This window comes from Antechinus flavipes, chromosome 1 (genome assembly GCF_016432865.1).
Source record: "Antechinus flavipes isolate AdamAnt ecotype Samford, QLD, Australia chromosome 1, AdamAnt_v2, whole genome shotgun sequence".
Lineage (NCBI taxonomy): Eukaryota > Metazoa > Chordata > Mammalia > Dasyuromorphia > Dasyuridae > Antechinus > Antechinus flavipes.
This window is the reverse complement of record NC_067398.1, coordinates 362,971,860-362,984,910: the sequence shown is the minus strand read 5'-3', so window position 1 is coordinate 362,984,910 and position 13,051 is coordinate 362,971,860. Positions and strand designations below refer to the sequence as shown.

The 13,051-nt window shown below is 37.3% G+C and overlaps 1 protein-coding gene across 2 annotated transcripts in view; it reads left to right on the top strand.

Moving 5' to 3' along the window:
* Positions 1–13,051, top strand: part of KATNAL2 (katanin catalytic subunit A1 like 2) — a 130,096-nt gene that overhangs the window by 54,075 nt on the left and 62,970 nt on the right. For both annotated transcript variants that reach the window (XM_051969659.1, XM_051969660.1), the window contains exon 2: positions 720–790. In XM_051969659.1, the coding sequence (XP_051825619.1) occupies positions 720–790 (71 nt within the window). The remainder of the gene's footprint in view (positions 1–719; positions 791–13,051) is intronic.

Sequence of the window (13,051 nt, the reverse complement as noted above, 5' to 3'; positions counted from 1 at the left end):
AAGTTCCAAATGTGCATAATTTAATTATTATTAAATATCATTGAGAGGAGTCTGCTATTTAAGAATTTCACTTTTTGGGGCATTTTCTATAACATGTGTGAACATTCCAGAGCTTAGCTGGACGAGGCAAGGACCTTGGTTTAAATCTCAGCACTATTCCCAGAATTAGCAAGTCATGGAACTTCTTTGTTCTCAGCTTTCTCATCTATGAAATGACTCCAGATTCCTGCCATATAACCCCTAAGAATCCTAAATGATTTCCTGGAATGCTACCTTATCGTAACATAGGGACTAGTTGGAGTCCCCAGTGAATGCAAGAAGCAGACATGCCTCCCATGTCAGATCTTATTTCTGGCTGGCGCTTATATATTTCTTGCTACTCTTCTGGCCTTAACACAGTCCCCATAGTAGTTGTGTTTTTTTCATGTACTCCCTATGATAAAAGCCCAATTAGCTTTTCAGCAAGAAGTTCAGCTAGTAAATTGCGTTTCTAATTTAAGTCATCATACCTTAAGTTTACAGTCAAAAAGGCAGTTGAAGAACAAAGTCAGAATGGAAAGCAACTTTATGTCCCCCTTGAGACTATGAACTGCTTTCTCCCTCTTAAATCATGCAGTTTGTTTTTGACAGGTTATGTTTACCTTCTAGTACTTATTGCTATAAAAAGAATATGTTATGTTTCACCTCCATCTCATCTGAATTTCCCTCTTTGTTTACAGGGTGAAATGAGGGCAGAAGCTCGCCGAAGAAATCTTCTCATTTTGATTTTGCATTATTTAACACAGGAAGGGTATGTTATATTACCATATATATCTAATATCAAAGATTACCTAACCTATTAATTCTTCTTTTGCCTTATTTTCCCTTTCTCCTTTCATTTAGATAATTATTTTTCCCTCCCATATCCTTTGTAAACATTTTCTTTCCCCTGCCAGGTTTGTCTGTAATTAGCTCGGGACAAGAGATCATACAAAAGACATCCCTCTTCTGCTTCACACTCCCCATCTGCTTTTAACTAGCTGTATGACTTTGAATAGTTTAACTCAATCAGCAGCTGTTTTCCCATTGTGTCAATACTAAATAAATACTGTTTTTAGTCATCTATCCTTCCTTTCTTCCAGTAATTCATGTGTACCCTATTGGCTCTCTGTTTTCTAATTCAACCAAACAAATGTTTTTGATGTGTGAGTGTAGTAGTGTGGCCACTGTGGGAGAGACAGAGATGCAAAAAATGTGTGCTGTCCTCAGGGAACTTACAGCATACTCATGGAGGTTAGGGTGCTGGGCTTGGAGGCAGGAGTACTGAGTTCAAATGGCTCGTCACTTGACCTAGGATCTTATTCTGTAAAATGAGCTGGAGAAGGAAATGGCAAGCTGCTCCATCATCTTTGCCAAGAAAATCCCAAGCAGGGTCACGTAGGCTCAGACACAACTGGAAAGACTGAGCAACAGCAGCAAAAGGGGGAGATAAGGCATATAACCAAATGACTGTAATGCAGAAGAGAGTCTAAGTGTGTGAGTGCTGTAAAAAGGAGATCACTTTAATGAAGGAACAGGCCTTGGAGGAGGCATGTGAAGAAGGGCTGACATTTCAGTAGATGGAGGCGGAGGATGGGAAGGAGAAAGGAGTACAGTCCAGACATAGGGAAAGTTGTCAGCAGGCAGTACCGTTCTCTTCGGTATTGGCTATTGTGGACATGTTCATTTTGAGATGCTCAAGGAACATCCAGTTCAATATATTCACAAGGTAATTGGTGATAGGAGATAAGCTTGAGAAGTCAAGGATATGTGTGTATATGTTTATATGTGTGTATGTATGTATACGGGTATATATGTAAATAATAGGTAGATTTGGGAATCATTTGATTAGAAATGATCATCACCTCTATGGGAGATAGTACATACTCTGTATACTTCTTTGGCAGTCTGGTAAGCCTTATAAATCCCTTCTCAGAAAATAATATTTTAAAATTTACATGACAACATATTACACTATATTATAAAATTTATATACACTTATATGCAAATTTTTATTACAAAGAAAACTGATTATACTGAAATACAGTACTTGGTCTACTGTATAGTTCAGAAATAAGTTCAAGGTCTACAGGTTAAGAACCCCTGAGACAGAGGTAGAAGAAAGACCAGGACAGAATGTTAAAAGACACATGGAGGATGAGCTTAACTTAGAGATCCAACAAAGGACACTGGGCAAGAATAGTCAAACAGAACAGGAGAGAGCAGTGTCACAAAACTAGAGAGGGGAGAATATTCACGAGAAGAGAATGATTGACAGTGTCAGAGGCAGCAGAAAGATCAATAAGGCTGAGAATTAAGAAAAGGCTGTTGGATTTGGCAATTAAGTGATCACTAATGACTTTGGAGAGAACAGTTTCAATTGAACAATGAGGTCAGAAACCATATTGCAGAGAGATAAAGAGAGAGAAAACAGGAATTGGAAGCTTCTAGTATATATAGTTTCTCAAGGAGTTTAGCCAAAAAGGCCAAACATGATAGGGAAGAGGGATGGTTGGATCAAGTGGGAGGTGACATGAATATGTTTGTGCGCGATAAAGTAAATTAGGAGATAGGAAGAGATTGAAGATTAATGAAAGAATGGGGATGATTAAGAGGCAATATGCTCAAAAAGCTGGAATGAGGTTAGATCAAGGATGGATATAGAGAAGTTTGACTTGACAAGAAGGGCCACCACTTCCTAAAGAAAAAATAAAATGAGGAGAAAATAGTAGGGGAAGATATCTGAATTATGCAAAATGAGGAGGGAAGAAGCAGCTCTTGGCTAATGATCTGAGCTTTTTAGTGAAGGTTCTCAACTGAGAGGAGAAAAGTGGAGAAAGGAAAGAAAGGTTGATTTGAAGAGTGATAAAAAGGTTTTGAATAATCTCTATGATAAGTGGGGGAGAGTAAGTCATGGAAATCTAAAAGACTTCCTTGCTTCAATGAAGGTTCGGTTAAGATTATATGAAATAAATTTGTAACAAACTCAGAAGTTTCATATATATATATATTTGCAGCTCTTTTAAGCAGTATGGGAATAGATATGTATATATTTGCAGCTCTTTTAAGCAGTATGGGAATAGATATGAAGGCAGATTGTGAGAATGATCCAAGATTGCCAAGATGTGATCAGTGATAAGATAAGGGAACAAGAGATTTATGAGTAGAAAACAGTATGAAGTTGAACTGTTCAGAGAGCGTCAAGATAGGCAAGGTAAGAAGGTGTATATACTAAAGGGATAATGGATTGAGAAGGAATTGAGGGATGGAAGAATGATTGTCAGGTTTTGGTGAGGATGAAGAATGAGGTTGGGGTGTCATAAGGCTTAGGGAAAGATGGAATGGTAAAAGTCAGTAATCAGAAGAATTTCAGAGTTAACCTTGGAAATGGAATACTTGTTGGTGAGTACAACATCTGTGTAGTTTAGAGTAGGCTTTGGGAACTGAGAAAATTGAGAAACTGAGAAGTTAGGATATTTGAGAGAGTGTCAATCTGTGTGTTTAAATCCCTTTGTAAAAGGGCAAGAATTGGGGTAGAAAAAAGACTGTGAAGGGCACCTAGGTGGTTCAGTGGATAGAGCACCAGCCTTGAAGTCAAGAGGACCTGAGTTATCTGGCTTCAGACACTTAACACATCTTAACTGTGTCACCCTGGGCAAGTCACTTTACCCCAATTGCCTCAGCCAAAAAACAACAACAACAACAACAACAACAACAAAAAAACAAAAAAACTGTGAGCTGGACACTGAATTCATTAAGGAAGAAAGGAAAATTTTGTAGGGTTCAACAGGTAATGGTCACCAGATTCATGATTGGTTGACAAATGTGAATGGCATAAACCTCAAAGGAGGAAAGGCTGCTGACTCACAGTGAGCAAGGAAGAGTCTTAAAACGGCAGAGCAAAACAAGAAGTATTCCGATTCTTCCATCACAACCAGTGAATGAGATGGGGTCATGAAGGAAAATGCACCCAGTAATGAAGTCTAAAATCATCAGAAGACCCATGGAATGGAAAGATTTCTGTTGCAAAAAGCTTGTTTAAGGACAGTAACTTTCCTCTTGTTCTATAAAACAGTACTGGATTTTGTGGTTTAGAAGTTGATTAAATGTTCATTCCCACTGAATCCATTTAGGTCTCTATCTTTGGCTCAAAAGAGCTGAAGATATATTAGTTAATAGACTAAGCCTGTTAGTGCTGGATAAAACAATATGGTTTATTTCATTTAATCAGCAAATATTTTTAGAACATCTGTTGTGCTATTAGCTGTGGGAATAGAAAGAAGTATAGAATATTATATATACATATGTATAAAATATGTGTATACATATAATCTAGCACTAATCTCTCCTGACTTCCATTTCCACATCACTGGTATTTCCTAGATATTTCCAATCAGATGTCCTCAGCATCATTTCAAATACAATGCTCCCAAAATAGAACTCATCATCTTTCCCCCTAAATTTGAACTTCCTTCCTTTCCAGGGCAATATTGTCCTCCCATTCACCTAGGTTCAGAAGCACAGTACAGCAAAACAAAACAACAACAAAAACTTGGCTTTTCCCTTTCTCTTGCCTCTTAAAATCAGACAACTGACAATTCCATTTAATTCTGCTTCCATAACATTTAACACATTACCTATTTCCCTCCAGTCACTGAGTCATCCCAGCTTAGTCTCTCATCACTTTATCCCTCTCCATCTGAAGTAAAAAGCAAGAGCCTCCTAATTGATTTCCCTTATCCAGTTTCCCATCTTCCCAGTCCATCTTTCATTCAAATGCCAAAATCATCTTCTGGAAGTGTTGATTTAACCATGTCAAAATCCTTGACTAGAAATTTCAGTGGTTCTCCTAGTGCCTCTGATATAAAATACACACACCACACACAAGCTTAGAGACATGTTCACTCCAAATTTCATAAGGACGATTTGGGCCCAGTTGTAGATCCTTCTGAATTCATATTGATCTGATCAGTCACAGTCACATTGTTCATTGACCCTGACATAACAATGTCACTTTGATCCTCTTTGAGGACCAGGTATAATCAGCAGCAGCCAATCGAACTTGCCATTTGGTTTCTTAACTCTGCATAATTGAATGCCCTGTGCCTAGAATGCATTCTGTCTCTGAATTCTTAGCCTCATTGGCTCAGTTGCTGCTCAGAAACTTTTTCTGATTCTTCTCCTCTGTCCCAGTTGTTTCTCTCTCCACAAATTGCCTTGTATTTAATTACCTGTCTTCCTCAGCCTGGAATCTGTCTATTTGAGATTAAGTTGAAGGAACTATTTTTTTGTTTTGGGTTTTTCCCTTAGAGAAGGAAAGACTGAGGGACTGTAACAACTGCCTTCAAGTGTTTGAATGGGTTGTCAAGTAGGTGAGGGATTATATTTGTTTCCTTGTATTTTGGGGGGCAAGACCAGGAGCCATGAATAGAAATTGCAGAGACAAATTTAGACTGGAGATCATAAAAATTTTCCATACTGCTTAGAGCTGCCCAGAAGTAAAATGGATTGTATAGAGTGGTGGTGGACTCCCCCCTGCCTTCAGATTTTCAAAGGGAGATCAAGGTGTCCATTTGGGGAGGATAATATGAGGAGGAGGAGGATTTCTTTTGTATATGGCTTATGGGGGTGTTCAGGAGAGCTAGAACTTCTGGGGGATGGTTTACTGAACTCTTTTTCCTAACTGCTCATCTTTTCACTCAATTGTTACCCATGGCTCCAAGAATCTCTAGTTTCTACATCTTGGTAAAACCATCTCAGCGGAGGAGTTAAACCAGATTGAGGGTAACTGACAGGCCGCAAACCCATTAGTGAGTTAGGGGGATGGCTATCCCAAGCGTGGGGAGATTTTCCAGGTGGAATGGGCAGATGAGAACAGTTTGTTCCAATGGCCATGAAGGCGGTTGAAGTAGGCACTGTGGAGCCCTTCGAGCTTGGTCAGACACGGTCAGTTTGTCCACCGGACTTTGATATCTCTGGACTGGAGAGGGAGGCTGGCTTTGTGTGGCTCTACCGTAAGTCCAATTCACATGCAAATCAAGACATCTCCCTGTAATATCATTGGTCTGCTTCAAAAATGAAGGATGAACAACATCCCCTCAACATGGATGCTTCTGAAGACTTTTTTTAATTTTAAAAAGCCTGGACCCTAGCATTATGAATCATACTAATAAAACTAGCAAATGTTTGTAGAATTGAATGATCTCTGCCCTGAGGAGGGGGACTACAATCTTTTAGAGTCAAATTTTGATGTTTTTATATCAGAAGGGATAACTTGGGAAGCACTTTGCAAACCTTAAAAACTCTAGTAAATGCTATTATTCTTGTTATTGTTTTTTATTTTTTTAATAATTATAACTTTTTATTGACAGAGCCCATGCCTGGGTAATTTTTTACAACATTATCCCTTGCATTCACTTCTGTTCCGACTTTTCCCCTCCCTCCTTACACCCCCTCCCCTAGATGGCAAGCAGTCCTTTATATGTTGGATATGTTGCAGTATATCCTAGATACAATATATGTGTGCGAAACCGAACAGTTCTCTTGTTGCACAGGAAGAATTGGATTCAGAAGATAAAAATAACCCAGAAAGAAAAAACAAAATGCAAGCAGTTTATATTCATTTCCCAGTGTCCTTTCTTTAGGTATAGCTGCTTCTGTCCATCTTTGATCAATTGAAACTGAGTTAGCTTTCTTTATCGAAGAGATCCACTTCCATCAGAATACATCCTCATACAGTATTGTTGTTGAGGTATATAATGATCTCCTGGTTCTGCTCATTTCACTTAGCATCAGTTCATGTGTAAGTCTCTCCAGGCCTCTCTGTATTCATCCTGTTGGTCGTTCCTTACAGAACAATAATATTCCATAACATTCATATACCACAATTTACCCAGCCATTCTCCAATTGATGGGCATCCATTCATTTTCCAGCTTCTAGCCACTACAAACAGGGCTGCCACAAACATTCTTGCACATACAGGTCCCTTTCCCTTCTTTAATATCTCTTTAGGGTATAAGCCCAGTAGAAACACTGCTGGATCAAGGTTATGCACAGTTTGATAACTTTTTGGGCATAATTCCAGATTGCTGTTATTGTTTTATTATGTGACTATATAGGTATAAATTTGAATAGGAATTAACAGGTAGTTTATGAGATAGTTGCCAAATGAATGATGAAAGATATCACTATGGTGCTTGGGAATTTAGAGGAAGTAGAGATGACTGATTTGGCAGAGCAAGGAAGGCTTCAGAAGAAAATTGCTGTGCTGAAATCCTAGTGGAATACTCTAGTAGAATAGCAGTGTTAGTGATAGCTCTTGTATATGTAGTGCTTTTAAAAAGGAAAATGTTATTGAATTAGGTTAGTTATATGAAATTAAAGCTAGTTCTCCCCAACAAAGTTTGTTATATATTTGTGACATTGAGGAAAAGTCTTGTTGCTTACCCTACCATCCCAACCCCAATTCTTTATCAGAGCTCTAGGTTCAGATTAAGGTAAATCTAGTGACTCAGCCTGGCTAAAGAGCAGATAAAATCATTTTTCTGGGCTAATTTTAATGTTTGTGTTTGCCCCTTCACGTTAAGTAGGTGTTCAGTCCCATGGCATGTATTTATTAAGTCCCTATTTCAGGCACAGAACTAATTTTACTATGTGACATAACAGCCCATATCTCCAGAATAAAGAAAAGATCAGGACCTTGCCTGTGAACAGTTTTCACAAGTAATCAGAAAAAGCAATACAAGGATGGATATATATAAACAAGTGGACAGTTGACAAGTGTTGATGAAGCAGGTAGTCTGTTGTAGTCACTGTGCCAAACTGTAAGGATACACAAAAAAGGCAAAAGTAACAGTTCCTACTTTTTGGCACTGGTGAGAAGTCATATCCAAAAGGCCGGATGCTTCAAGACAAAACAGAAAACAGATCCTCCCCACATTCTGCAGTTACCTTTTACACCACTAGAGGATACCCTTACATCATTAGTATGACAAAATACTGGATTACTGGGTACAATTTTTCCAGAAGCCATCTGACAGATGAGCAGAATGAAGGTAAAAACTGAAAAATAGGCTTTGTAGGTAGGCAGAATGAGTAAATTAGGAAAACTAAAGCAGAAAAAAGTGGGGGAAGAGGTTATTGGGAGGATTTATAATCAAATGCTATTTGTTACAGACTAAGTACTATAGGAATGAAGAAAAGAGAATGATCATATGATCAGGAATAAGCACAGACATCTTCATGGAGGAAATGAGATTTGATTCTTTGAGGAGTGAAAATTTATGAAATCACATTCTCTTCCTTCACCAAAAAGTCATCAGCTTACCAAAAATTCAAGACCTACAACAGTGCTAGGAAAAACAATTTTCATTGATTAAGTCCAAGAAATACAAAAAGTTGGAGCTAGAGGGGACCTTAAAGATCATCCTTTCTAATTTTTCATTTTTACAGTTGAAAAAACTGAGTCCTATCAAGGTTAAGTGAGATTTAGAGTTATACAGTTAGCCAGCTTCTGAGCTCAGTGTTGTTTTCATTATGCCCAATTTCCTCTTTTGAAGGAATTGCTTTGAGTGGATTTCAGATTCACATATGTCTTTCATGTAACTTCGAACAAAACTCTGCCTCAGTTTCTCAATTTATAAAATGGTGATAATGACCAATATCAATTTAAGGAATCATTAAACATTTGGTTTTCAGGAATATTCAGTCAAAATTATGATGCTTTCTACTAAGCTCAAGGGTGCTCCCTTTTTTTCCTTAATAGTTTCAGTGGTAGGCTTACAGTCTCCTCCTCACCTTCTTCTCTTGGGAATACTTCAACATACATATTAAAACTCAAGTAGAATTAAAAATCAAATAACTCATAACTCATAAACTCAGCATAGATCTATTTCTTACACCCTATACCAAAATAAGGATAAATTGGATACATGATTTGGGCATAAAAGATGATACCATAAACAAATTAGGAGAACAAGGAATAATTTACCTATCAGATTTTGGAGAAGGGAGAAATTTATGACCAAAGAACTAGAGAACATTATGAAAGGCAAAATGGACAACTTTGATTACATTAAATTAAAAAGGTTTTGCACAAACAAAACCAACAGAAACAAGATTAAAAGGGAAATACAAAGCTAGAAAAAATATTTATAGCCAGTATTTCTGATAAAAGTCTCATTTCTAAAATATATAAGGAAATGTGTCAAATTATAAGAATACAAGTCATTCCCCAATTGATAAATGGTCAAAGGATACAAATAGACAATTTTCAGATGATGAAATTTAAGCCATTTATAGTTACATGGAAAAAATGCTCTAAATCATTATTGATGAGAAATGCAAATCAAAACAACTCTGAGGTACCACCTCACACCTCCCAGACTGGCTAAGATGACAGGAAAAGATAATGATAAATGTTGGAGGGGATGTGGGAAAACTGGGAAACTAATACACTGTTGGTGATGTTGTGAACTGATCTAACCATTCTGGAGAGCAATCTAGAACTATGCCTGAAGGGCTCTCAAACTGTGGAGACCCTTTGACCCAACAGAGCCATTACTGAATCTGTAACCCAAGGAAATCATAAAGGAAGGAAAAGGACCCACAAGTGCAAAATATTTGCAGCAGCTCTTTTTGTGATAGCAAAGAATTGGAAAAGATTCCCCATCAATTGGGGAATGGTTGAATAAGTTGTGGTAAATGAAAACAATGGAATATTATCATTCTATAAAAAATGATGAACAAGCTGATTATAGAAAGACTTGGAAAGATTTACATGAAATGATCCTGAGTGAAACAAGCAGAACCAGGAGTACATTATACACAATAACAGCAAGAATGTGAGATGATTTATTATGAAAGACTTGGATCTTCTAAGTAGTTCAGTGATCCAAAGCAATTCCAATTGACTTTGGATAGAAAATGCCATTTATATCTAAAAAAAGAACTAAGGAGACTGAATGTAAATCAACACATGTTATGTTCACTTCTTTTTTCTGTTTTTTTTTTTTAATTTATATCTCCCATGGTTTTTCCTCTTTGTTCTGATTTTTCTCACCCAACATGACTCACAAAGCAACATGTATTAAAAATAAATAAACTTACTACAATAGAAAAAACCTAAAGCAAAAAACTTTATCAAGTTCCCTAACCTTATAGTTTCCCAACGTCTTCATTTCACACAACTTAACTTTTCCATCACAGTTCAGTTACATACAAAGATGGTCATAACTTTTGACTTCCACATAACCATCAAATGTATGTTACTTTTGTATTCATGAACTCTGAAATTCTTCTCTGGCGATAATCTGATGTCATTCCCTTCTCCTTATGATGACCCTGTTTTTCATCCTCACCTGTGTCCCTTTTTCGTGTTTGAATACTGTCTTCTCTCTTCCCCATCTTGACCCTTTGATGAACCAGTTCAACTTCCCATTGTCTTCTTCTCTCAAGTCCCTTGTTCTTTTATTGCCAATCTTGCCCTCCAACTCTCAGCCTTGGATTGATTATTCCCATAATTTACCACCTTTGCTCCCATTCTTATGCTGAGAAAATCATGAAACTGTTGACTACTGTTCCCTCCACTATGGCTTTATGATATGTGATCCCAACAGGGTGCTTACTAAAGCAAGGCAATCTTTTAAAATTTCTCTTTTTAACTCAGCTATCTTCCTTACCACAATGAGTTTTCTAAACCTTTTTGTCCTCCCCAAACCTCCTGTGGTTCCCTTTTTTTTCTCTTCCAACTCTTAAATGAGGAATCTCCTTCACATTTCACTGAAAAAAGTTGAGGCCATTGACAGAGAACTCCCTTTTTTTCTTGTCCTTCTCATTCCACATCGGTCCAAATGCCTTCTGCTTACTGTCTCCTCCCACTCCTCTGCCCCACATAAAGAATGGCCTCTTTTCCTTGGAAAGGCCCATCCCTCTATATGCACTATACCATTCCCTCTTCTCCAGCAGATTGCCCCCGTTATCATTCACACTTGGCTTTTGATTTCTTACTATGGACTGACTGCTTCCCACCTGCCTAAAACCATGCCAGGTCTCCCCTCCTCCTCCAAAAAGCCTCATTTCATGTGCTCCTCCTTACTAATAACCTTTGACATCTTTCCTCCCTTTTTTAAGAAGGCCGTCTATAACTGATGCCTCCAACTTCCTTTCCTCTCATTCTTTTCTTAACTCTCCACAGTCTGGCTTCTGACTTCAGAAACTGCTTTCTTCAATTTCAAATCTAATAACCTCTTTTTTTTCAATCCTCGTTGTTTTTGTCCTCTCTACACCATTGATCACCTTCTTCTTGACCCTGCCAATAAATTACTGACACCTTTCTACCCTTGTTCTGCTATCTGTCAGATCATTTCAGTTTTCTTTGCTGTATTTTCATCCCTGTCATGCCATTAAGGCAGAGTTCCCCCAAACCTTGATCCTGGGCCCTTTTTATTTCTTCCTCTACATTGTTTCACTTGGTGATCTCATCAGCTTGCATTTTTATCATTTTATCATTATCCATTTTATCAAATGGAATTATCATTTCCATGCTGATGATTTTTAGATTTACTCATTCAACTTTAACTTCTTTCTTGATCTTCAGGCTTGCTTCACCAAGCAATTACTGAACATCTCAAATTGGATGTTCCGTGGAAAACTTAAAGTCAACATGTCCAAAAGAAACTCATTATCTTTCCCTCTGAAAGCCTTCTTTCTTGCTAGACTTCTTTACTGTACAAGAAGCTTTCTCCAAGTTCTCTTAATTCTAAAGCCTTTCCTCTGTTGTTTCTTTCCTATAATTTCCCACACACTTTTTTGCTCATTGTCTTCCCTATTTGACCATGAGTTCCTCTTTTGTATCCCCAGTTAGCGCCATGCCTGGTATATAGTAGTTCAATTGTTGATCAGTCATGTCTGACTCTTCATGACTCCATTTGGGATTTTCTTAGCAAAGGTACTGGAGTAGTTTGCTGCCATTTCCTTCTCTAACTCATTTTACAGATTAGGAAATGGAGACAAACGGAGTTAAGTGATTTATTTGGGCCAGATTTGAACTCAGGGAATAAATCTCCTTGACTTTAGACCCAGCAGTCAATCCACTGAGTCATCTAGCTGTCCTTTTTTTTTTTTTAATTCAAGTTTTTTTATTTTCAAAATATATGCATGGATAATTTTTCTTTTTCTTTTTCTTTATAAGCTATATGCATGGATAATTTTACAGCATTGACAATTGCCAAGCCTTTTGTTCCAATTTTTCCCCTCCTTCCCCACCCTCTCCCCTAGATGGTAGGATGACCAGTATGTGTTAAATATATTAAAGTATACATTAAATACAAAATAAGTCATGGATAATTTTTCAACAATGATACTTTCAAAATCTTGTGTTCCAGATTTCCCTCTCCTTCCCCCCACTCCCTCCCCTAGATGGTATTACCTAGTTATCTTGATGCTTAATAAAATAAATGTTTCTTAATTGAGTGACATCTTTCTAGTTATATTGGAAAGCCTGTAGCTCCCTTAAAAATCAAAGGGAACTGGGCATCTCTCTAGTTAAATCAGAAAGTCTGTAGCTCCCTTAAACATCAAAGGGAACTGGGCATTGGTGAAGAGCATAGTTTTATATATAGAGATAATGAAATGCTTTTGAAAGCTATCAGTCAAAAAACAATATTAAAAATTGGTTTGAAATGTATTATCATTTTTGGTCAATAATAAGTATAAAATAAATTCTTTTAAGTAGCTTATAAACTTGAAAAATAATTGTCAAATTTCTCAATTTATCATTTAAAAAACACTACAGGCAATAACAGCATTATTGATTATAGGTAACTAGTTGATGCAGTGGCGTGAGCAAAAGGCCTGGAGCCAGGAAATCAGGAAGACCCAAATTCAAATGTAACCTGATTCACTTACTGGCTGAGCAAGTCATTTAACCTCTACTTGCCTCATTTTTCTCATCTATATAATGTGGATAATAATTGAATTTATCTCACAAGGATGTGTTATAAGGGTCGAATAAGATAATAATTTAAAGTGTTT